Genomic DNA, 26732 nt, shown 5'->3' with positions numbered 1-26732 from the left:
GTATGGCACTACCTGTGAGGGGTGCTATGTGGCACTATCTACAGAGGGCACTAAATTTATGGGGGTACATACTGGGGGCCTAACTTCTATATGGGGGCATAAACAGGGCCTAACATCTATATAGGGGCACAAAGTGACGTTTTCTGCCATTTTACTGCCGCCATGAGTTCCCCCGCAAAGGGGCCTACTAAGTCTGTGACGCCCAAGGGCCCACATAAACCTGGAGCCGGCCCTGGGGGCAGTAGACACACCCATCTAAAACTACAGTCCAGGAGCGTAACTAGGAAAGACTGGGCCCCACAGCAAACTTTTGCCCTCCCCTAAGTGCGACACACAGCCCACCTTGTAAATAGTGCCCCCTGTAGATGTAGTGCCATACAGCCTCCCTGCAGACAGTGCTATACAGCCCCCCTATAGACAGTGCTATACAGCCCCCCGTAGACAGTGTCACACCCCACTTGTAGATTGCGCCCTCCACCTCCCCCTGTAGATAGTGCCATACAGCCCCCTGTAGATAGTGCCATACAGCCCCCCTCTAGATATCGCCATACAGCTCCCCTCTAGATATCGCCATACAGCCCCCCTCTAGATATCGCCATACAGCCCCCCTGTATATAACGCCATAAAGCCCCCACTGTACGTAGCACCATATAGCAACTCCCCCTCATGTAGATAGCGCCATATAGTGACCCTTAAACAAATAAAACAAAAAAAACTTCATACTCAACAAGGCCCCGTTCCCGTGACGAACGGAGCGAATCAACGCTGACGGAATACTTGCGTAGGACGGCGTGATGCAGTGACGTCATCACACCGGCCTGCGCAGGGATGGGATCCCTGCGCTTGATAGGCTGCAGCCCGAATGTGGCCTGTAGCCAAGTAAATGGCAGAGTAGCGAGATACCTCCCTGCTCTGCCATAGCATTCAATAGTATCCACGTTCTGAGGACGCAGATACTATTGAATGTGGCGTCACTACCACTGTAGCAGCCATAGTGGCTGCTATTGGCGCCACTGGGCATGGAGGGCACGTGACGGTGGGCGGCATGGGCCCCCTCATGCCGCAGGCCCAGTAGCAGTTATGCCACTGTTCAATCTAATATATTTTGGCCAGGATTGTGTCAACAAACTAAGGCCTGATTCACACGAAAGAGTTAAAGAGGCTCTGTCACCAGATTTTGCAACCCCTATCTGCTATTGCAGCAGATCGGCGCTGCAATGTAGATTACAGTAACGTTTTCATTTTTAAAAAACGAGCATTTTTGGCCAAGTTATGACCATTTTCGTATTTATGCAAATGAGGCTTGCAAAAGTACAACTGGGCGTGTTGAAAAGTAAAAGTACAACTGGGCGTGTATTATGTGCGTACATCGGGGCGTGTTTACTACTTTTACTAGCTGGGCGTTGTGTATAGAAGTATCATCCACTTCTCTTCAGAACGCCCAGCTTCTGGCAGTGCAGCACTGTGACGTCACTCACAGGTCCTGCATCGTGTCGGCACCAGAGGCTACAGATGATTCTGCAGCAGCATCGGCGTTTGCAGGTAAGTCGATGTAGCTACTTACCTGCAAATGCTGATGCTGCTGCAGAATCAACTGTAGCCTCTGGTGCCGACACGATGCAGGACCTGTGAGTGACGTCACAGATCTGCACTGCCAGAAGCTGGGCGTTCTGAAGAGAAGTGGATGATACTTCTATACACAACGCCCAGCTAGTAAAAGTAGTAAACACGCCCCGATGTACGCACATAATACACGCCCAGTTGTACTTTTACTTTTCAACACGCCCAGTTGTACTTTTGCAAGCCTCATTTGCATAAATACGAAAATGGTCATAACTTGGCCAAAAATGCTCGTTTTTTAAAAATAAAAACGTTACTGTAATCTACATTGCAGCGCCTATCTGCTGCAATAGCAGATAGGGGTTGCAAAATCTGGTGACAGAGCCTCTTTAAACGTCCGTGGGACAGCCGTTGAAACAGCGGCCGTCCCACGGACCTATGTAATTCAATGTGGCCGTTCACACAGCCGTTGTTTCAACGGACCGTGTGAAGGGTCCGTGCTAAAATAGGACATGTCCTATCTTTTCACGCATCACGCATCCCTCCATAGACTCTCAAGTATGGTGGATGCGTGACATCGCGCCCGCAGCGCTGAGCACGGATGCAACGCGGATGTGAAAAAACTGCAGTTTTTCATGTCCGAGATGCGCAGCGCTCGTGTTAATCAGGCCTAATACTAACTTGCAATTACAATTAACTACCACATGTTGTACCCTGTGACTTGGCTGCATGGAGTGCGACATGAAAGTCATCTTTTCCGGCGGGGGAGCTTACATGTTGAACCCCTTATACTTTTAATGCAAAAAAAAAATGGAGAAATAAGGGTCATTTCACGCAAAATTTTTGGTGCTGATTTTTACACGGAAACCGTGTTGGAATTATCGCATATAAGAAACGTCCGAAATCACGCCCAATTGATTTCAATGGGGGGCAGAGGGTTTTTTTTCCCTGGGCGGCTTTGGCTACTTGCAGAAAAAAAAGTGGCATGCTCTTTCTTTGAGCGGTTATGACCTTTAACCTCTCAATGAAATCAATGGGAGGCAGAAAAAACCCACGGTACTAGTTTCTGAGCGTTTTTTTGCCTGCGGTCCTTGGATTAGATTCAACCAGCGCAAGCAAAAAAACACAGCAAATACGTGGTTAAAAAAAAGCATTAAAATAACGCTGGCAGTACAAAATCTGCCTCAAAATTCCTGAAGGAATTTTGACAGATTTTTTTCTGCCTGCAAAAAACTGTGAAGTTACACAGAAAAATCTGCCCCAGTGTGTGTAGGCTGGGTTCACACAGTTTTTTGACGTGGAAACCGCGCCAAAAAACTCGTCAAAAGCGGCCCGAAAATGCCTCCCATTGATTTCAATGGGAGGCGGAGGCATCTTTTTCCCGCGAGCGGTAAAACTGTCTCGCGGGAAAAAGAAGCGACATGCCCTATCTTTGCACGGTTACGCCTCTGACCTCCCATTGACTTCAATGGGATGCAGAGAAAGCGTATTTCGCTGCGTTTTATGCCCGCGACGCTCAATGGCCGCGGGTGAAAAACGCTGCGAAAATCGACGTGCAGGGAGAGGAAAATCTGACTCAAACTTCCAAACGGAATTTTGAGGCAGAAATTCCGCCTGCAAAAAACTGTGTGTGAACATAGCCTTAGCATTCTGAGGGGCATTGAAAAAAAGTGTATGCGCAAAATTGGCAGATAATTTGCACCTACGGTAGTTGTTTTCCATGGGAGGTGGAGGCGTCTTTTTCCCGCGAGCTTCCAAATAGGAATTTTGAGGCAGAAATTCTGCCTGCAAAAAACTCAGTGTGAACATAGCCTTAGAAGAGGACCATAAGAGATATCACAATATTATTCACTGCAATACAACAGCAGTCGAGAGTTAGGACATAATTGCACCTAGTTTTTTTAATGTTGAGTTGACAGGTATCTATAATAATCGTATTGGGCAAAGCAAATCATGTCTACAAGCAGCAACATAGGTTTATAAGAAATGTAAACACAGTAATGCAATTTAATATACAGGCACTAATTACAGGGGGGAGTGATCGCAAAGAGGGCAATTGGTCAAAACAAAAATGGCGCAGAACGACTTAAACTCCGCCCACACGTTCGATCCCTTTGACTACGTGCACCTCCCACCTGTCGCTCCACACATTCAGCTGCCCTGAGCCGTTACCCTTGTGACGTCATCACGCTGAAGGAAGGCGCGGAATTTTTGAAAGCCCAGCAAGCCGGAAGCGGAGAGGTATGCGGTGTTCTATGTTCTTATGTGTTGTTAACGTAAACGGCGTGCGGCTGTGATAACCAGCGTCATGCCTGTAGTCCACCTCGGAGCTTTCCTGTTCCTTCTGTTTATAAAAGTCGCAGTCGCTTTAGTTCTGTCTTCTCCTATCCTTATAGTAAGGGAATATACACACGAAGTACATTGAAGCTCTAAACGAGTGGTCTCCAACAAGTGTCTGTCCGGCTGTTGTAAAACTACAACAACCATCATGCCCTGTCAGTATGTTCCTGTCAAGCAGCTGGTAATCACTATTCTACAGATATAAAAATAATCTGCCGTCCAGATTGCCAGTGTGGTTAGAAATTCATGACCGGTGCTATGGCAGCTTTTCCCCCAGACTACCGGATACATTTACATTGGTGCCTGGTGTTGTGGCTGTGGCTGTGATATGTTTACCCCAGTTGATTTAAATGGGTTGTTGTGTATGGAACCCCCGATCACTAATAGGTGTGGGGTAGGGGGTCTCACTGCTGTTATTAAGGGAGTTATCCGAGTTTCTAAAGTTGATGGTCCCGCCTCTGGGACCCACACCTATCTCTAGAACGGGGCCCCCTAAACTCCATTCTACTGCTCTGTGTTGTAGCTAAAAAGAGTGATTTCCGACCATGAATTACGGATACAGCGTAGCGCACTCAGCTACGCTGTTTCTATAACTACCATTAAGTTCTATGGGACTTACGGAAACCACGTAGCTCAGCGAGCTATGCCGTTTCTGTAATTCGTGGTCGGAAATCACACGCTTCAGCCACAACACAGAGCAGTAGATCTCTTTCTAGAGATAGGTGGGACCCGCACCAATCGGACATTTAGGACGTATCATGTAAACCTTTGATGGGCATTATTTTTTTGGCAGTCAGTGTGTTTGGAGTAACTTTTTTTTAATTCGTCTCTGTTAAAAATTAGTTTTACTTTTTTTTGTTTTTTTAGCTACAGCTGTTCTGTATTCTCTATCCAGAGCAGCTGTATGTAGCGCTAAATCCGGTTTCCGTCAGGTCCGCGGAGCTGACGGGTTCAGTGACAGTGGGTGGATCCACCTGTAATTGTTCACATCTAAGTTATACATTTAGATGTGAACAATTACAGGTGGATTCTGTTGTCAGGGACACGCAAGACCCGCAGTGACTGAACCCCCGCAGGTCCACGGGACTGACGGATTCAGGTCAAAACGCTGTGTATAGAAAATATAGAACAGCTGTATCTCAAAAAGAAAAACTAATTTTTAATAAAGACCAATTATAAAGTTACACCAAACACACCGACTGAAATTTAAAAAAAAAAACACCCCTCAAAAGTTTACATAGCCTTTACTTCTACCGGGGAAGGTCACCTTTGCCAGGTAGAAATAATGGTTTACTGTGGCTGTAAGCTGCTTTATTAAAGAATGAATTGTAAAAGCATTGGTCCCATATAAAAATGAAGTCGTGCCCTCCGTGTGTTACCTGAGGCCGGTAAGTGCCAGAGGCTGAAGATTTGGCTCTCCAGACTTTCAGGCCTCCTGCACAAGGGCCAGAAATGCTATGGATTTTCCATGCACTAAATCCACAGCAGATTACAGTATTAGCAATGTGGATGAGACTTTAACATATTTCATCCACATCCTGCATTACATTTTCTGGACGGATATCGGCGCTTTCTGTTATTGGCGCGTATATCACACTATAATGTATAAAATCCACTGTGAATCCACAGCAAATATCTACACGTGAATTAGCTGCAGAAAAATGTGCAATAAATCCACCATGTGTGTGGGGTACCCTTATTCTCACTATACGATAATAGATGGAGTTTTCCCATCATAAACTTTCCTGACTATTGACTCGACATGCCATAAAAGTCTGATTATATGTGGGATTAAACCTCAGTTCCCACCACAATCCTGAGAATGGGGTGGCCAGTAGCTGAAAATTGGCTGTACATACATGTTCATATCCATTAGCACCAAATAGCTGAGTACATTCCCTTGGCTGTGGAACTATAAACGGATCTCAAAGAGGAAAAATATAAAACTTTCCTGTACAGAAGCTATGGCGAAACGCGTGTCGGGAGCGAGGCGGTGGTGTGGGACTGGTCCTACCTGGGCATTTTCTACAGTTCTAACATCGTTGCATCTCCAGGTATTGTTTTTATTCTTCCATTGTTTCTATGTTCTAGTTATTGACTCATTTTTCATGGAGCTAATCAATGTGTGACTCCACTGTGCGATCTTCAATAGCCTGGTGTGCTATGCTTGACTATTTCTATGATATTTACTCTCTGATTTCAGTGCCCATTGGCATCCCCCTGTAGGACCTTGGCACAATATATACCTTTGCCACTTATACCGCGATTTATTTTTTTCCGTTCTCTGTTCTAGTATGTAGGTTGCCACTTGTGATTTTATTCTATTTATACCTGTTTGTATACTTTAATTTGTTCATTCATTAAAAATATTTATTTTTATTGCATGCAAAAGGTCGTGTTTTGTTATTTGTTTTTTTCTTAGACAGTAGCAGCAGCGGGGGTGAGACTTGAACAAATCTCATCCCCACACAGCGGAAAAAATCAGCCAAAAAAAAGGTTCATAAATTGACCTGTGGTCGATATTTGACGTCGCGGCTTGTCAATTAATGCTGTGGAATGGCAGTTTTTTTTTTTTGTTGCAGTTTTTTCCCATTGAATTCAATGCGGTGGTAAAACCCGCAACAAATTGCTATGTGTTGTGACTTTTGCAGTGGAAACGTTGCGATTCCGCGGCAAAAATTGCAAATGAAAAAAAAAATCTATTTTTAATTTGAAATTAATAAATAAAGATCATACTTCTCCCCTGCAGTAGTCGTAGCGACTCGATCCTCTCTTATGAGCGCAGCCCGGCCTCCTGGGATGACGTTTCATCCCATGTGACTGTTGCAACCAATTAAAGGCTGCAGCGGTCACATGGACTACAGCGTCATCGCAGGAAGCCGGGCTGCGCTCAGAAGAGAGACACGTCGCCATGACTAGAGGCAGGTAAGTTTAAACACTTATTTTTTTATTTATTTTTCTATTGCTGTGGGACGTGCCACTAGTAAATTGGTGCGGTTTTTCTGGCGTAAATGCCTTCGGCTACCAGGGCGAATACACTGTATAGTTTTACGCAGCATATTCGTCGTGATTCCGCCTAGCGTGTTCCTACCCTAACAAATGTGCTGATTTTTTACTCAGGAATTCTTTGCACTGAATCCACAACATGTAACCCCAGCCTAAAGCCAGGTTCACATGGCTGCAACACCAGGACCCCTGTGCTAAAATCACCATGGGGATCTATGGTGATTTAGTATCGGTTCAGTAGAACCATGGGTCTTGTAGTTTTATGATATGGACTGTTCAAGGGGTATTCCGGCCACCAGCCTTTATCATCTAACCACTGGATAGGTGATAAATGTTAGATCGGTGGGTTACCGCTTAGTCACCCACTAATCGCTAGACCGGGGGACCATTCAAGCTCTTTGCATCACGCATGCTCGACCTCTGTTCCATTCAAACTCCTCCTTTTGATTGGGGGAGAAGGGGGGGGGGGCAGTCTCTTAACCGGTGAATAACTTAGCAATTAATACATCTAACAGATACATTCCCATTTTCTAGAAACACTTGGATTAATCAAATGTTTTTCTTTTCCAGGTACCATGATCACATCAACTCCTCAGTCAGGGGAGCGCCACAAGTCGTTGTCCCCAACCGGTGTATATTTGTCTCCAGCTACTAGACCACAGCCCATCAGTTCTGTGGGGACACTCACTTTACAGAACTTCACCAGTAATGATGATGAAAGGGAAAGGAGGCAGAGACGGAGGTCCAGGGTGATTGATTTGCAGCTTAGTAATGCGGATTCCCCCGCGTCTGTTATCTCTCCCAGTCAGAGGTGAGTGCCTTTACCGTGAAAGAGTCCAGTCACATGCTGCAGAACTTCTGCAACAACCAGACTCGTTGATTTAGGGTGTGTTCACATCAGCGTAGGGCTTCTGTTTATGGGTTCCGTTAGACCTTTTAATCGGTGGAACCGATGAACGGCAAGCCAAAGTGAAACCATAACTTCCGTTTGCATTCCCATTGATTTCAATGGTAATGCTTCCGTTGCAGTTGGTCTCCGTTTGTTTCCATTCTGTTAAGTTTAAGTTTTTTTCGCGGAAACAATAGCGTAGTCGACTAACTGAAATTCGATTGCCGTTTTGAAGGACTGTCACAGACTGATAATATTTCAACGTACTATGCATCTGGCTTGTAAATACAGTACTATTCCGTAACCTCACTATGTTCACATTTGTGTAGGTAATTCTGTCAGATTTGACAGAAAGAATAGATATTCTTGCCGTCAAAATGACGGACACCATGGCGGAACCCCAATTTACAATGGGGTCCGTATGACTGATCAGACACTGCATCATGGCTTCACTTATAAACGGACGCCACGGCGCAGATTAGAACAGAGCTTGATTTTAGGAACGTAAAGAAGTAAATATTTTATAGCCTTAAAGGGGTTTTCCAATACTTTTTTTTATTTCTTAAATCAATGCAATGTTCCTCTATTAAGATATTAGTGCACTCTGTCTAGCTTTTTCTTGATAATAAATGGTTTTAGTAACATTACTCCCTATTGTTTACCTGGAGAGGTTTGTTTTGCTCAGTAAGTTCATTCCTCTTCTCTTCCTGTGTTTCTCCTCCCTGCATGCACTGCTCTAGTCCCAGCATGCAATGTGCATGCAGCAGTGCACTTGCTCCGCCTACTACACCCAGCTCTACTAACTTCTGCAATCCCAGTCTTCATTTTGGTGCTCTCATTCTATTACTGCTAGCACAAGCTGAAATCACTGGATATCTGCGTTTTTAAACAACACTGACCCTATATGATGATACGTAAAGTTTGGTCTTTATAATTATAAGTTTTCTAAATGTATATTAACTGTTTATACAGTCTTAGTTTTAAATACTGTATTTTATATATATATATAAAATAAAAAAAATTGAATTCTAACATGTGAATTGGGATAAAAGGAGCAATACCTGTGGATCGCCGCTGCATCCTGTGTCGGAGATTCACAGTGAGCAAGAAAAAACTAAAGGGAAGCAGCGCTCCTAACTAGCCATCGATGAAAAATAATTCCCCTTCATGTAACTCTGCTACCTGTCAACTGAAAAGTCATCCACCACAGGGAAAAATATTAGTCCATCATGTCTGATTCCCAGGTGTTTCTTTGCGGTACTCCTCTGTGTGGAAACATTTTTCACTCTGGCAGCTGATTTTTCCATTGACAGGTAGCAGAGTAAGGGTATGTTCACACGGCGGGGGTCCGTAACGGCTGAAATTACGGGGATGTTTCAGCCTGAAAACATCCCCGTAATTTCAGCCGTACCGGCATGTGCAGGCGCTTGAACGCCGCGTCACTTACGGCCGTAATTAGCGCTGCTATTCATTGGAGTCAATGAATAGCGGCTCCAATTACGGCCAAAGAAGTGACAGGTCACTTCTTCTACGCGGGCGTCTATTTACGCGCCGTCATTTGACAGCGGCGCGTAAATATACGCCTCGTGTGAACAGACAAACGTCTGCCCATTGCTTTCAATGGGCAGATGTTTGTCAGCGCTATTGAGGCGCTATTTTCAGCCGTAATTCGGGGCAAAAACGCCCGAATTACGTCCGTAAGTAGGCCGTGTGAACATACCCTTACACAACAGGAAAACAAATTCCCCATCATGTAACTCTGCTACCTGTGAACTGAAAAGTCATCGGCTGTTTGAAGGGGGTGCACCGCTCGTATAAGCGCTGCTTCCCCTTCATCACACTGTGAATCGCTAACTAGTTCGTATAGAAGCGAAGTATTGCCTAATTATTTTTTTTGGGCTTCCAGTTCAGTTCTGAAGTTGCTTTGAGGGGCCTATATATTAGACACCCCTATGAAACACGACATTTTAGAAACTAGACCCCTCAAAGTATTCACAACAGCATTTAGAAAGTTTATGCACAAAATGTTTTACCAGAGAAACGCAACTCAATACTTATTGTCCAGATTCTGCAGTAGAAATATCCCACATGTGGCCCTCGGGCGGTAATGGACTGAAGCACCGGCCTCAGAAGCAAAGGAGCACCCAGAGGATTTTGAGGCCGCCTTTTTATTAGGCACCATGTCCGGTTTGAATAGGTCTTGTGGTACCAAAATAGTGGAAACCCCCAAAAGGTGATCCCATTTTGGAAACTAGACCACTTGAGGAATCCATTGTAGTTTTCTTGCGGTGCATGCAGCTTTTTGATCAGTTTTTATTCTATTTTTAAGTGGCGCGGTGACTAAAAAACAGCAATTCTATTGTTTTTTAATTCTATTTTTGTTACAGCGTTCACCGTGCGCTATAAATGACATATTCACTTTATTCTATGGGGCGATACGATTAGGGCTCATTTACACGAGCGTATTATACGTTTTTGCAACGCGCGTCGCAGGGACCTATGTTACTCTATGGGGCCGTGCAGACAGGTACGTGATTTTCACGCAGCGTATGTCCGCTGCGTGAAACGCACGACGTCCTATATTTGTGCGCTGTTCGTGCATCACGCACCCATTGAAGTCAATGGGTGTGTGAAAACCACGCATGTCGCACGGAAGCAATTCCGTGGGACGCGCGTGATTCACGCAACAGCACTGTAAAGGATGAATGAAAACAGAAAAGCACCACGTTCTTTTCTGTTTACAAACATCCAAACGGAGTGTCATAATGATGGCGGCTGCGCGAAAAGCACGCAGCCGCGCATCATAAAGGGCTGACACACGGAGCTGTTAAGTGCTTTTTGCGCACGCAAAACGCCGCGCTTTTTGCTTGCACAAAACGCACACGCTCGTGTAAACTCGGCCTTACGGTGACACCAGATGTTTATAGTTTTTTTTTATGTCTTATGGCGTTTGCACAATAAAATACGTTTTGTAAAAAATCATTCACTTTTTGTTACCTTATTCTAAGAGCCAGAACGTTATAATTTTTCCATCAATAAAGCCGTGCGAGGACTTATTTTTTGCGTAACGAACTGTAGTTTCGATCAGTACCATTTTTCGGTAAATGCAACTTTTTGATCTATTTTTAATACATTTTTTGGGAGGTGAAGTGACCAAACAATTGTGATTTTGGTACGGTATATTATTATTTTCTTTTACGGCGTTCACCGCGCGGGATAAATAACGAAATAATTTTGTAGTTCAGGCCGTTACGGACGCGGCGATACCAATTATGTATCGTTTATTTATATATTTTTATTAATAAAAAAGGACTGATAAGGGAAAAAAAGGGGGATTTTTTTTTAACTTTTAATTTCTTATTTTTACACATCTTTTTTAACTTTTTTTTTTACTTTATTACTTTGTCCCACTAGGGGACTTGAGGGCAGGAGGCCCTGATCGCTATTCTAATACACTGCACTACATCCGTAGTGCAGTGTATTAGAACTGTCAGCTATTCACTGACAGCAAGCATAGTGGGTCCTGACTTTGTCAGGACCCACTAGGCTTCCGTCGATGGCATAGCCGGACGCCTTTGTTTGGTGTCCGGTTGCCATAGTAACCATCGCCGGCCGCTATCGTGTAGCAGGCCGGCGATGGTAACTTAACCCCTAAAAACCCGCGATCTCTATAGAACGCGGCTTTTAAGGGGTTAGACAGCGGGGACACAGCGATCGGTCCCCGCTGTAGGAGCTGCGGCAGCTGCTGTACGAGACAGCAGCTGTCACAGCTCCTGCACCTGTCGGGAAGACGGCCGAAACGGCCGTTATTCCTGCAACTTCGTATACACACCGCTACACACCTTCAACCTTGCGCATGCGCAGTGTAATATACACGGCCGCTGAAGACGCAGCCACATAATTTCAGATCATGCGCGGTGGAGTGTGTTCACCACGCATGCTCTAATTCAATAAAGAAGCACGTGGTACGGTTACGTCATTTTTGACGTAACCGTACAGTGTGAAAGCCGGAAACCGGAAGCAAGGCAGAAGACCAAATGGACGGGTCTGCACAGGAAGTGCAGATTTTGCATTGCTAAGGGGACGGCGACGGAGGAGGATATACGACGCTACAGCCATCTGATGAAACGTAAGTACATTGGAAAGTTATATCTTTTTCATTGTTTTATTTAAATAAATGTAATTTTTTAGTTCCGGAATACCCCTTTAATAGTTTTTTAAACTGCATGTCAGACCATTCCTGCCACATAAACCCAAAGATGAAAAACGACAGTAATCTCTACCGTCATTAGCCATTTACAGGGTGTAAAAAATACAAATTAGTTTAATAATAATAATATAGCAATAACCTTAAAGCAGTGTTTCAGTAAACATCCCTAATCTATAGCAATATAACTTGGTGGTCCTACTGTGAATAGTCAGAGTAATGGCTGAAGAACACACACCCACACACAATAAGGTGTGCACATTATAAAAATCCTGGTCCTCAGGACTTCTCTTTCCTAATCCAGAACCACTCGGACACCGAACAGCATGTACTGTAAAATAAATCATGAATGACTGCTCCTAAAAGTGAGCAAGTACAGTTATTGATGCAAAGGCTATATTAATATTGGCCAATACTTTTTGACCACTATGGAAATGTTTTCCAACTTCCGTGGACTTCAAAACTGGGAAACAGTCTTGTAAGTTGTATTGTTCATGAAAGGGCTGAAAAAAAACTATAAAGCCAAAGGGACGATTTAACCAATTTTATTTAAAAAAAGCCTAATAAAAAGTATGAACCGGAGAGTTTTTTTTTATTTTTTTTTTTTGGGCTGAAACTTCCAATAGCTGCTTTATAGAAGTAGTAGTAGGTGTCATTCCTCACATCTATTGGCAGCACTTATTAGTAGAAGTGTACAAATAAATAATTCATAATCTTTATAAACAAAAATGTACACCGGTCTTTCATGACGTCCTGCAGTGATGACGTGCTGTTTTTGCACATGACCGCTGCGGCCACATCCATCTCGTGCCATTCTTGCTAGTATCACCGCTGAGGCCGGCGATCAGGCATGAACAGCACGTCATCGCTGCAGGGAATGCAACACAGATAGGTGGGGAGCGGCAGGGATTAGCCTTTTCAGGACCAGAGTCCTTTTCATTTATATGCTTTTTGTTTTTTTCTTCCCTGCTTTCATAACTTTTTTTTGTTTTTTTCATTGACCATCATATGGGTGCTTAATTTTTACGGGACAAGTTGTACTTTCTGATGGTACTATTTAAAGAGGCTCTGTCACCACATTATAAGTGCCCTATCTCCTACATAAGGAGATCGGCGCTATAATGTAGGTGACAGCAGTGCTTTTTATTTAGAAAAACGATTTATTTTAAACCACTATATGAGCGAAGTGGGCGTGTTTTACGTTAGACTTTTCTGTGAGATTCCAGCAAGGCAAGCGTAATCTCGTTTGAAATGACCGGTTACATCGGAATCTCGCGAGATTACGCTTGCCTTGCTGGAATCTCACAGAAAAGATTCAGAAGTGTCAGGATTCTGAATACACATGAAGTCCAGGCTGGTAGTGATGTATATTCATTATCAGGACACTGCAGTAATGTTAGTGTTTGTGTATGTAGCTGCACAATACGATATAGCTATATCGCTAGTGCAGTGTAAATGAATGGAGAGAAGTGTATGACGCTGATTGGTCAGCGTCATACACTCCTCTGTACAACGCCCACTTGGTCTAAAGTAAAACACTCCCACTTGGGCATTAAGAGACTCATTAGCATAAAGCTAAAAATCGCTCATAAAGTGGTTTAAAATAGATCGTTTTTCGAAATAAAAAGCATTACTGTCACCTACATTACAGCGCCGATCTCCTTATATAGGAGACAGGGCACTTATAATGTGGTGACAGAGCCTCTTTAATATTGTGTGATGTACTGGGACGCTGGAAAAAAAACCAGCAGTTCAACCATATTCTTATGGGTTTAGTTTTTTTGGTGTTCACTGTACGGTGAAAATGACATGTTGCCTTTATTCTGCGGGTCAGTATGAACACGGTGATACCAAATTTATATAGTTTTTGTTATGTTTTAGTACCTTTAAAAAGAATGTAAACATGTGAAAGAAACAAAGGAATTTTTGAGTCGCCATATTGTGACCACTGTAACTTTTTTTTAGATTTCTGTGTACAGAGCTGTGTCTTCGTGTACATGGAAATATGTAGTTTTTATTAATAACATTTGGGGGAATGTCGGGCATTTCGATCACTTTCTATTCCACTTTTCTGGGGTTCAACAGTGGCAAAAAACTGTGATTCGGTCATTTCGACCTTTTTTCCAGCTACGGCGTTCACCGTGTCGAAAAAATATTTTTATGGTTCGGGCATTTTTGGACGCCGGGATACCTAATATGTTTATTTTTGATTGTTTATTTTTGGATGTGATCTAGGGAAAGGGGAATGAACCTGCGATCATTCGATCGCTTATGCCATAGACTGCAATATTACAATATTGCAGTCTATGGCAAAATTAGTGCGTTGCTATTGAGACCTGCCACAGACCGGTCTCAATAGCGGTCTTCCTATAGCAGGGCTGGGAGCGTTCACAAGGCTCCCAGTTGCTATAGGAATACACCGGCTCCCGCAACCTCGCTGCGTGGAAGCTGGTGACCGGCACCAAAGTAAAAGGGCAGTAAAAACCCCTCAGATGCCGGTGGTCACATCTGACACACCGGCATCTGAGGGGGTTATATGCTTGCGATCAAGTTTTTCTGATCGCAAGCATTGCCGCTGGGTCCCTGCTATGCAACAGCTTAGCTTCTGAGTGGGCGCCATTTTTAAAAACCCTTTCCCAACGTAAATAGGCATATTAGCGACGGGAAAGGGTTAAACAGGTGAGTTTTGTTTTTTCTTATTTATTTAAATCCACTTTTCTGCTCTTAGCACATTTTTTTTAAAATCCCTTGAATACTTGAGGTGTAAAGAAGTAGCAGTACAAACACAAAAGCAATCGCTATATATATGTCATTATGGACGTTGCAAATTTTCAGAGAGATTTCATATATAAATAATCCCATAATTTCTTAAAAATGACATACGATATAGTAGACATTGTAAACCATTATTAGCCAAAATTTCCTAAGTCAATGAGACATAAGGAGTGTGGAATCTGCTTCTTATAGCTTACAATCAAAGTGGAAGGAGGGTGGAGAAAATTAAGGCAAAAGTGCTTCCTGTGTGGAGAGTTGACTGGTTACAGGTAAGTATCTAGGATGTCATGAATAATGTTAAATAAGTCGGCTACCCCACATGTTCTGCAGGAGAATATGGATTAAACTATGGAAGTATACTAAGGAAAATATGGAGTAGAGGAGGGCAGAAGGTAGGGCTGCGCGATTTTGCCAAAAAAAGAAAATCTAGATTTGGCCAATTTTCTATTTTCTTATATATTTTTTTCTGTTTATTTAACAGGAATACCAAGAGATCATTTAAATACATTTGTTTTATATAAATAATTTTTAACCTATATAGCTATAATTATTGACCGAACATTCGTAACTTTTAACCTCTGCAAATACTTTATTTTATTATAAATACAATTGGAAAAATGTATATCTAATTGATTATAACTTCTGTGTTCACCGGCAGGAAACAGATTAACAGAATCTATAATCAATGAGGCACTGCGTGCACTAACATCCCTCTCTACCCGTCATAACCTCAGCCGATCTCTGACATTGCCGGATTCACACGACCGTGAAAAGTGGTCCGTGTGTCAGCCAGATTTCCCGGCCCGACCACGGTACGTGTGAACGGGACTCCTGGCATTATAGTCATTTAGTCTACAATCACACGACCGTGAAAAAAAAAAATGGCCATTAAAAACCGATCAATGGTCAGTTTTTCATGTCCATTTTGCATCAGTGTCTCCAAATTCTCATCCATTTCCAGTTCGTCTTTCATGGGCGAAAAAAAAAAGGATGGATTTAATTTGTCAGGGTAGATAGTGCACCAGTGCCCACATATAGTGACACAGTGCCCAAATGTAGTGACAGTGCCACCCCCCCAATATAGTGCCACAGTGCCCATGTAGACAGTGCCGCACCCCCTTGCAGATAGCAATCCACGTAGATTGTACCCCACCTTGTAGATCGCAGCACCACCCCCTCCCTTGTAGATAGCACCCCCTCCCAAGTAGATCGCACCCCCACACCCTTGCAAATCGCAGCACCAACAGCCCCCCTTGTAGATCGCACCACTGTAGCTGCCACTAGGAGCTGAATTCCCGGCCAGAGGTTGCCGACGCTTTGGCTGGGGATTCAGCTCCGAGTGGGAGCTGCAGCGGCGCGATCTATAAGGGGGAAGGGTTGTGGTGCGATCTACAAGGTACAAGGGGGGGTGCGATCTACAAGGTACAAGGGGGGGTGCGATCTGCAAGCGGGTGCGATCTGCAAGCGGGTGCTATCTACGGTGGCGTGATCTATAAGGGGGTGTTGTGGTGCGATGTACAAGGGTGCGATCTGCAAGGGGGTGCTATATACAGTGTGGCGGGATCTACAGGGCAGTGTGGCTATGTACTACATGTCTGTTTCGTGCTGTATCATTTTGTTCAGTACAGAACATCCGTTCCGTATGGGAAGCAGGGGCGGACCAGGAAGTGATGAGGTGGCAGGGGCGTAGCTTCCTCATGCAGCATGGCGCGACGGCGCCACTAAAGAATCGATTCTACGATTCTGTTAAAAAAACAGAATCGTGAGAGTCCTTGAGGGCGAATTAATCAAATTAATTCCCTAGCAGGAAGGTACAGTGCAATATTATTTGGGTTTAGCACTAAGGCTATAGGTATGTAGTAGTTGCATGTTTGGCAAGTACAGCTAAAAAGATACAGTATGCTTCCTGGATACATTCAGAATAGTGTTAAAGGGTAACTAAACTTTAAAAAAAAACTTTGGTAATGTCAGTGACATGTCAGAAGTTTTGATCGACGGGGCTACGAGCACTGAGACCCCCAACAATCACAAAAATGAACTGGCAGAAGCGCTCAGGTGCAACTGATCAGTTTTCCCTGGAAAGCCGAGCGAGCGGTGTACGTACTCATAGACTTTCCATTTAAAGTTTAGTTTCCCTTTAAAATTTTGTCTGATTAAGGGAAAGCAGGTTCAGCATGGGAGAAATCCTAAGGTTATGAGCAAGAGTCCTAAGGTATTCAGAGATGAGTTAACCCCTTCCCTCTTTGGCCACTTTTGACCTTCCTGACAGAGCCTCATTTTTCAAATCTGACATGTTTCACTTTATGTGGAAATAACTTCGGAATGCTTTTACCTATCCAAGAGATTCTGAGATTGTTTACACGTGAGACATTGGACGTTGTTACTGGCAAAATTTGATCGATACATTCAGTATTTAAAGAGGCTCTGTCACCACATTATAAGTGGCCTGTATTATACATGATGTGATCGGCGCTGTAATGTAGATTACAGCAGTGTTTTTTATTTAGAAAAACTATCATTTTTGACAGTTATGACCTATATTAGCTTTATGCTAATGAGTTTCTCAATGGACAACTGGGCGTGTTTTTACTTTTTGACCAAGTGGGCGTTGTGGAGAGAAGTGTATGACGCTGACCAATCACTGACCAATCAGCGTGATACATTTCTCTCCATTCATTTACTCTGCACATAGCGATATAGCTATATCGTTATGTGCAGCCACATACACTAACATTACCGCAGTGTCCTGATAATGAATATACATTACCTCCAGCCAGGACGTGAGGTGTATTCAGAATCCTGACCACTTCTCTGCACGTCTCTGTGATTTACAGCACAGTGAGATCTCGCTGTAAATGACAGTTTACAGCGTAATCTCGCGAGACTACGTCTGCTGTGCTGTAAATCACAGACGTGCAGAGAAGTGGTCAGGATTCTGATTACACATCCCGTCCCGGCTGGAGGTAATGTATATTCATTATCAGGACACTGCAGTAATGTTAGTGTGTGTGTATGAGGCTGCAGATAGCGAAATAGCTATATCACTATCTGCAGAGTAAATGAATGGAGAGAAGTGTATGCCGCTGATTGGTCAGTGTCATGCACTCCTCTGTACAACGCCCACTTGATGAAAAAGTAAAACACGCCCAGTTGTCCATTGAGAAACTCATTAGCATAAAGCTAATATAGGTCATAACTCCGTAAAAAATGATAGTTTTTCTAAATAAAAAACACTGCTGTAATCTACATTACAGCGTCGATCACATCATGTACAAGATAGGCCACTTATAATGTGGTGACAGAGCCTCTTTAATTGTAAAAAACACTAAAATTGATCACTTTTTATTCCAATATTTGTAGGGCAAAGTGACCAACAAACAGAAATCCTGGTATAGTTTTCTATGGTTTTTTTCTTTACGCCGTTCACCGCATGGAATAAATAACAGAATATTTTTATAGTTCAGGCTGTTACTGTCGCGGCAATATCAAATATGTATGGTTTATTTTAATTTTTTTCAATGATAAAGGACTTGATATGGGAAAATGGCGATTTTTTTTTTCTTTTATTACTTGAAACTTTTATTATGTTTTAAAACGTTATTTTTTTTTTTTTTTTTTAGTCCCACTAGGGGACTTGAAGGTCTAACTGTATGAGTTTTTCTTTTTCTAATACATTGCACTAACTGTGTAGTGCAATGTATTAGATCTGTCAGTCATTCACTGACAGCAAGCAGATTAGGCTTCACCTACCGGCGGGGCCTAATTGGCTTCCGTAATGGAAGAGCAGGAGGCCATTGTTAGGTCTGCTGTTGCAATAGCAGCAGTCGGCAGCCCTGCGATTGCATGGCAGTGCTGCCGATCTGCTAGCAACCTCTAAGATGTAGCGATCACTTTCGATTACAGGTGGATGTCCGCTGTAACATACAGCTGACATCCACCGCTGGTGACGCTGGCTTAGCTCCTGAGCCGGCGTCCTCTTGTTGTTGGCTACGGAAGCCTTTCAGGCACCGTCTCCAGGCGCGGCCTGAAGGGCTTCCACGCTAGGCAGACCAAGAGGCCAGTATTAGGCCTCTTGTTGCCATTGCAGCCACCAGAACCCCGGCAGCTTCATTGCTGGGGTGCCAATGAGCTGCAAACACCTTAAATGCAGCGATTGCTGTTGACCGCTGCATTTAAAGAGGCTCTGTCACCAAATTATCAAATCCCTATCTTCTATTGCATGAGATCGGCGCTGCAATGTAGATAACTGTAACGTGTTTTTTTTTTTTTTAAAACTATCATTTTTGGCCAAGTTATGAGCAATTTTATATTTATGCAAATGAGCCTTTCTAATCGACAACTGGGAGTGTGTTTTCTCTTATTTCCAACTGGGCGTGTATTGCGTTTGTAACATCTGGGCGTGTTTACTTGTTTTACTAGCTGGGCGTTGTGAATAGAAGTGGATGAAACTGACATATGATGCTGACAAACACTTCTATTCACAACGCCCAGCTAGTAAAACAAGTAAACACGCCCAGATGTTACAAACGCAATACACGCCCAGTTGGAAATAAGAGAAAACACGCCCAGTTGTCCATTAGAAAGGCTCATTTGCATAAATATAAAATTGCTCATAACTTGGCCAAAAATGATCGTTTTAAAAAAAAACAAACAAAAAAAACGGTTACGGTTATGCAGCGCCGATCACATGCAATAGGAGATAGGGGTTTGATGATCTGGTGACAGAGCCTCTTTAAGGGGCTAATAGCGGGGATCGACGCTAATTTCTGTCCCCGCCATTACAGCCGGGTGTCAGCTGTAATACACCGCTGATATCCGGGGATGATGGCACTGACTCCGCTTCTGAGCCGGTGCCATGCATTTGTCGTATGGATATGGCAAAATGCGGGAAGCACTAGCTTTCCATGACGTATCCATGCGTCAAATGTCGGGAAGGGGTTAAGATACGCAGGAGAATGTAAATAAAGACATAGAAGACTACTCAATATTGTAGTTCAGGGGGGACTCAACTAGTTTTAGTAAATATCCACCTCCCTGGATTTGTGGTCCGGCGAAGGTCTGAGCTGAACACCAACGGTAAAAAAAAAAAAATGTCAACAACAGAGAGGATGAGATGAATCTAAGAAAGTGGAGGTGAAAGCTTGGTATAATGCCATGATCTGCTCTTGCGCACCAGGAAGCTGTCGCAGGCTCATGCTGATGGACAGGTTGGCGTCACATACCCCTCCATCAGTGGCCATCTTCAGGACAGGAGTGTTGGTGATGTCCGGGGAGGAGATTTAGCTAACAAGGGCTTGTGGCTTCACAATGCGATTCGACAAGGCAGAACTTCTAAAAAATCAAATTAGTAAGTTGCCTATTTTCCCTTACCCACTGTTGTATAGATTATATATAAAGTCGCCAACCCCTTTAACATTTTGCTAACTTTAGAACTATTTACATTAGACAAGATTTATTAGTTTTTAGGGGGAAAACCAGACCCCTAAATTAATTCAGACCAGAACCAAAAATTCAAGTGGTTTTCCGGGACTTTCATATTGATCACCTATCCTTCGGATAGTTCATCAATATCAGATCGGTGAGTGTCCAACTCCCGGGACCCCCGCGATCGGCTATGTGAAGGAACTGAAGCTATCCGATGAGTGCTGCGGATTCTTCATTGCTTACAGCTCAGTGCATTCGGTAGCGGCTTTGCCTGGTACTTCAGCTAAGTCCCTTCAGACCCCTAAAAGTGAATTTAAACCACAGGCAAGACCCCTAAATATTTATTTAGACCCTAGACAAGCCCCTAAAATTATTTAGGCCCCAATACACTTTGACAATATGTGCGGTCGTAAAATATATTTCATAACTGGGACTGATATTTGCTTAACAGGTCTGAGGTGATATCACTCCTGCCCAAACTGAGCAACGCACAAATCTCGGACCACTACTCTACCTGCATCAAGCTGTCTCAGGAGAATGTAGGTTCTTTTCTCATTACGTAACCGATTTGATACTGCTAACAACTTGGCATGTACATCGTCCTAAAGATTTGGCATTGTATTATTGTAGTTCACATTGTTTCCGTATTTTATTTTTCCCAATTACTGATGCAGAGAATAACGACAAAGAATGCATTTGGGCTTCACCTGATTGACTACATGGGAGACATCCTGAAGGAGAAAGGAAGTGAACTGACGAACTTCAAGGTGCATGAAAATGTCATGTTCTTAGTTCTGTACCAAAACGTAATGATTGCACCGTTTTCATAACTGATCTTACTTTACATTACAGGTTGCTGCAGGGACACTTGATGCAAGTGCCAAAATCTATGCTGTGCGAGTTGATGCAGTACATGCTGACGTGTACAAAGTATTGGGTGGGCTTGGCAAAGAGTCACAAGGGCCAGAGGAATCAGAAAACCAGGAAACTGGTAGGTAATATTAGATTAGTAACAGGGCCACCCGTTCACCTGTTAGAAATAAAAGCAAATAACAGATTCCTCCAGTGGAGCTTTTATTAGGAGGGAGCAGTGCCTTAAAGTCTAAATTTTTTCCAACATTAATACCTTTTGCAACCCAGTACAAACAGCCAATCAGAACGCTACTCTGTACTGATGAGGAGCAACAACTCCAAAACAGTGATGTCAATGATATGGCTGGTAACCCGAGTCATACTTCAAATCTATTGACGTACATGGTAGCCACCTATAGCTGGCACTAGAAACAATTTTCTTTCTTCTGGCGGAAATCAGTTTTGCATATTTTTTCCAGGACATTAAGGCCGGCTTCCCACATAGTGTAAATACTGCAGCATCTCCGCAACGGAAATCTGTGCTGAAATTCCGCAGCATTTACAGTAGCCGCAGTGTGGATGCAATTTGAACAAATCTCATGCACACGCTGTGGAAATGTTCATAAATTTATGTTGGCTGATTTAAAATTTCCAGCATGCTGTGGATTTGTTGCTATTTTGTTATGGGTTTTCCCCATTGAATTCAATGGGGAGATAAAACCTGCAACAAATATCTAAGAGTTGCGACCATTGCGGTGCAAAAATTTTAACTTAGAAAAAAACAAAACACTTCTTTAAGTTAAAATTAAAACATTTAAAGAGGCTCTGTCACCAGATTTTGCAACCCCTATCTGCTATTGCATGTGATCGGCGCTGCAATGTAGATTACAGTAACGGTTTTATTTTTAAAAAACGAGCATTTTTGGCCATTTGTAGTTATGCAAATGAGGCTTGCAAAAGTCCAAGTGGGCGTGTTTACAGTAAAAGTCCAACTGGGCGTGTATTATGTGCGTACATCGGGGCGTGTTTACTTCTTTTACTAGCTGGGCGTTCTGACGAGAAGTATCATCCACTTCTCTTCAGAACGCCCAGCTTCTGGCAGTGCAGACACAGCCGTGTTCTCGAGAGATCACGCTGTGTCGTCACTCACTTCCTGTCCCAGGTCCTGCATCGTGTCGGCCACATCGGCACCAGAGGCTACAGTTGATTCTGCAGCTGCATCAGCGTTTGCAGGTAAGTCGATGTAGCTACTTACCTGCAAACGTCGATGCTGCTGCAGAATCAACTGGTGCCGATGTGTCCTCGCTCGTCCGATATGATGCAGGACCTGTGAGTGATGACACAGCGTGATCTCTCGAGAACACGCTGTCTGCACTGCCAGAAGCTGGGCGTTCTGAAGAGAAGTGGATGATACTTCTCGTCAGAACGCCCAGCTAGTAAAAGTAGTAAAAACGCCCCGATGTACGCACATAATACACGCCCAGTTGTACTTTTGCAAGCCTCATTTGCATAAATACAAAAATGGTCATAACTTGGCCAAAAATGCTCGTTTTTTAAAAATAAAAACGTTACTGTTATCTACATTGTAGCGCCTATCTGCTGCAATAGCAGATAGGGGTTGCAAAATCTGGTGACAGAGCCTCTTTAATACTTACCCACTGGGCGTTGTCATAGTAACTGGTTCCTCTGGTCTCCATTCAGGCTGCCCTCCTGTGATGACCGTTTATCCCATGTGACTTCTACAGCCAATCACAGGCTTCAATGGTCACATGGGCTGCAGCATCATCCCAGGAGGCTGGGCTGCAGGGATAACAGAAGGACGCATCGTAATGACAATGGCTGGGGGTAACAGCTTTTTTTTTTTTTTCCCCAAGCACTTCCTTTCGCAGCATAGATTCCACCCGAAAATCTACACCATAATTTGGTGTTTTTTCGGGTGAAATTTCCTGCGGGCATACTTTTACACAGCTCATACGACACGGCCGTAATAAGGCTTGCCCGTTCTTTCTGCGGTACGGACCGTGCATGGCCCCATAGGAATGAATAGGGCCGCAATTCTCTCGTGGATTTTCGGGGGATTTGCGGCCGCAAAAGCACGTTCGTGTGCATGGGGCCTAAGAAGATAATTATAGGTTATATAGAAATTATATTTCACCCACTACCACCAGGTATTGCTGGTTACAGGTTTCCTTTAAGGGTATGTTCACACAGCTTATTTTCGGGCCAAAAACGTCCGAATAATCGGAAACAGAAGGCCTCCAAACATCTGCCCATTGATTTCAAAGGGAAATATGGCGTTCTGTTCCGTCGGGCCGCTTTTTTTACGCAGCCGTTTTTAAAAACGTCCGCGAAAAAGAAGTGCACATCACTTCTTGAGCTGTTTTTGGAGTTGTTTTTCATTGACGCTATAGAAAAAACGGCTGTAAAAAATGCGAGTTGCTAAAAAAAATTCTGAAAATCAGAAGCTGTTTTTCCTTGAAAACAGCTCCGTATTTTCCGATGTTTTTTAGTAAGCGTGTGCACATACCCTAAAAGCTGATGATATGTTTTATCAGGTTCTTCAATAGATGTTGCAGTTGGATGTCTTGGTTTCTGTGCTGTAAGTTGATGTGTATGCTACAGCAAGTGTACAGCAGTTTACTATATTAGGGAGTCTTGAAGACTTCGGCAGTTAACATACAGTCTGCAGCAGGGACCCAGTGAGGTCCGACTGCCATATCTTATAAAGAAACCGAAATCCAGTCACTATATGAAGTATATTCGATACATAATCGGCTTTGTATATTACTAGTTTGCGTTTTTTAAGGAGACCAGAAGTCCTCAAAAAACTGGAAAACCTTCCACACAGTATTAAAGTGTTCAAAAGACGTCTTCTAGGCCAGAGATCGGCCATCCTTCAGATATACCAGGTGGTGTCGATCCAAAAATTCTACCAATTATATGACCAAGTGATATAGCGCTTACTGTGTTTACTGACCGTGATATGGTAGTGCCAATGGAAAGTGCTATGACATTCCTGGTACAACTAGTATAGCATCTGTAGCTGCCAACCGCTGGAAAGCCACATGTGACTCCTGAGCTACTGGTTGGGAAACACTATCCTAGGCAATCCTCTGTGAACTAAATACATCCACAACACAAACCTCTCTCTTGTCCTGAGGGTTATTTTTAAAATGTATTTGTTCAGGTAAAAAATGTAAGCCTGGAGTCCATACTTTTTAGTTCCCAGAGGGTTGTGTAGACTGGATACAATTTTAGCATGCTGTCCTTAGATCCATATGGTTTTTCAGCCTATGCATTCAAACCTAAATGTTTTCAACCAGGGGCACCAGGAAGATGTTGAAAATAGTGAACACATTGGGGGATTTACAAACGTTTCTACACCAGTTTTCTTGCATAGAAAAGTCGCAAACGGCTCAAAAGTCAAACATTGTGACTTTTGGGCCATAACCGCCACTTCCATCAGTTGTTTTTTTTCCCCCTCTTTAGTGGGTGGGGCTTAACAGAAGGGGCAAGGCCAGCTGTGGCCCTCCACATTTACTATGCTATATGCCAGAAGCTGGCATAAATTATAGCAGAAATCCTAGCCCTTGACTGGTGTAAATTTTGTTCACTTCCTGGCGCTGCAAGAAAGTTAAGAGTCCTGCGCCTCTTAACCCCTTCCTGACATTTGTCGTAAGTATACGTCATGGAAAGCCAGTGCTTCTCGGAATTTGTTGTATACTTACGACCAATTGATGGCACGGGCTCAGAAGCGGAGTCCATGCCATCTTCCCCTGGTGCGACCGCTGCATTTAAGGAGTTTGTAGCTAATCACCTCTCCAGTGACTAAATCGCCAGGATGCCGATAGCTGGAATGGCAACTGGAGGCCAAACACTGGCCTCCTGGTCTGCCTAGTACAGAAGCCTCCTAGGCCCCACCTGGGGGCAGGGCCTAAAAGGCTTCCGGTACCGACAGGAATATGGTGCGGGCTCAGAAGCTGAGACCGTGTTATCAGTGCTGGGTGTCGGCTGTAAGTTACAGCTGACACTCTGTTGTAACGGCAGGGACCGGTGAAGCTTCGATTCCTGCTGTTTACCCCTAATCACTGCATTGGTTTGTAGCCAAATTGGCACCTGTGCGATGCGATCGCAGAGGTGCCGATGGCAACAGGAGGCCTAACAATGGCCTCCTGGTCTGCCATTACGGAAGCTGATTATGTCCTACCCAGAGGCGGAGCCTAATTGTTTTGCTGTCCGTGAACGACTGACCGTTTTAATACATTGCACTACATAGGTAGCGCAATGTATTAGAACAGCAATCAAACAGTTGGACCTTCAAGTCCCCTATTGGGAATACAAAAAGAGTGTAAAAAGTAAAATAAAAGTTTCAAATAATAAAATAAAACACAATCGCCTTTTTTTCTTTATCAAGTCCCTTATTTAAAAAAGCAAATCCTACATATTTGGTATCGCCGGGTCCATAACGGCCTGGACTATAAAATATTATGTTCTTTATCCCGCGCGGTGAACGCCGTAAAAAAAACAATGCCAGAATTGCAGGTTTTTTTGGTCACTTTGTCTTCCAAAGATTGGACTAAAAAGTGATCAAAAAGTCGCATGTATCCAAAAATGGTACCTATAAAAACTACGACCTGGTCTGCAAAAAAACAAGCCCTCAAACAGCCCTGTCGACGAAAAAATGTAAACGTTTTGGTTTTCTCAACAAGGAGACACAAAAAATTACATTCTTTTTACAAAAGTAATTTTTTTTTTTTTAAACTCGTTTTATCAAAAGTAACTGTCAGTTAAACCATCACATACATCAGGATAACATTATACACTCAATAGTACATATGTCAGAAGAATCAATACATACAAAGGGAATACTCGCAGGTACCCATGGTGTTAGACCGTGGTTCGCAGACCACATATACATAATACAGATTGATCAAATCATTCTAACAAAACTTTTAATCCGGTACATCACGAAAGTAGGAATACTCCCCCAGTTCGATATTCTGCAATAACGCACCCATCATCTTGTACGACATAAAACAAAGCACCTGGAAGTGTCCTCCTCCCGACTTCTTTACCCGCTCCCACCCCCAGCTTGAATCAGAGCAGCTGATAGCCATTGGACTGTACAGTGAGTGAGATTCGATGAGCACCAACCATTCCAGATCAAATCAAATTTAGCCGGTTTCCCCCGGTGTTTATACACTATTTTCTCGCATGGAAGTATGTCATTGACCAATTTACGCCATTGCGCTACTGTCTGGGCCCTATCCGCCATCCATCTCATGGCCACCGCCTTCCTTGCCATGAATAGTGTTTCTCTGAGGAAAGTCCTCTCATATATTGACCATTGCTCCTCATTGAGCAGTCCCAGCAAACACACCTCCGGCCTACAAGGTATCGTCCTCCCCAGCACTGCCGTCAATAATGCAACCACTTCCTCCCAAAAGCTAAGAATCCAGTGACAACCCCACATTAGGTGAATAAAATCAGCCCGCATCTCTCCACACCTATGACATTGTGAGGACGCCATTCTTCCCATACGATGTAATCTTACGGGCGTCAAGTAACATTGGTGGATGATAAACAGTTGCACTAGTTTATTGTTTGCCGCTGGTGAAACCAGCAAATGGGACCCCTGAGCCTCCCTCCATTCCTCCGCTGTGAGTTGTGGAATTCGTG

The 26732-nt window shown here is 43.5% G+C and overlaps 1 protein-coding gene across 2 annotated transcripts in view; it reads left to right on the top strand.

Moving 5' to 3' along the window:
- The first annotated feature begins 3699 nt into the window (after positions 1–3699).
- Positions 3700–26732, top strand: part of NCAPH (non-SMC condensin I complex subunit H) — a 44526-nt gene continuing 21493 nt past the window's right edge. The window contains exons 1-5 of one of the 2 annotated variants that reach the window (XM_075858596.1): positions 3700–3801; positions 7477–7717; positions 20653–20740; positions 20876–20968; positions 21054–21192. In XM_075858596.1, coding sequence (XP_075714711.1) covers positions 7482–7717; positions 20653–20740; positions 20876–20968; positions 21054–21192 — 556 coding nt within the window. In that variant the 5' untranslated portion in view covers positions 3700–3801; positions 7477–7481. Of the gene's footprint in view, positions 3802–5473; positions 5955–7476; positions 7718–20652; positions 20741–20875; positions 20969–21053; positions 21193–26732 lie in introns of those variants that run through there. The other variant, XM_075858597.1, reaches the window with a different exon arrangement.

This window comes from Rhinoderma darwinii, chromosome 3 (genome assembly GCF_050947455.1).
Source record: "Rhinoderma darwinii isolate aRhiDar2 chromosome 3, aRhiDar2.hap1, whole genome shotgun sequence".
NCBI lineage: Eukaryota > Metazoa > Chordata > Amphibia > Anura > Rhinodermatidae > Rhinoderma > Rhinoderma darwinii.
This window is presented reverse-complemented; position numbering and strand designations above follow the sequence as displayed.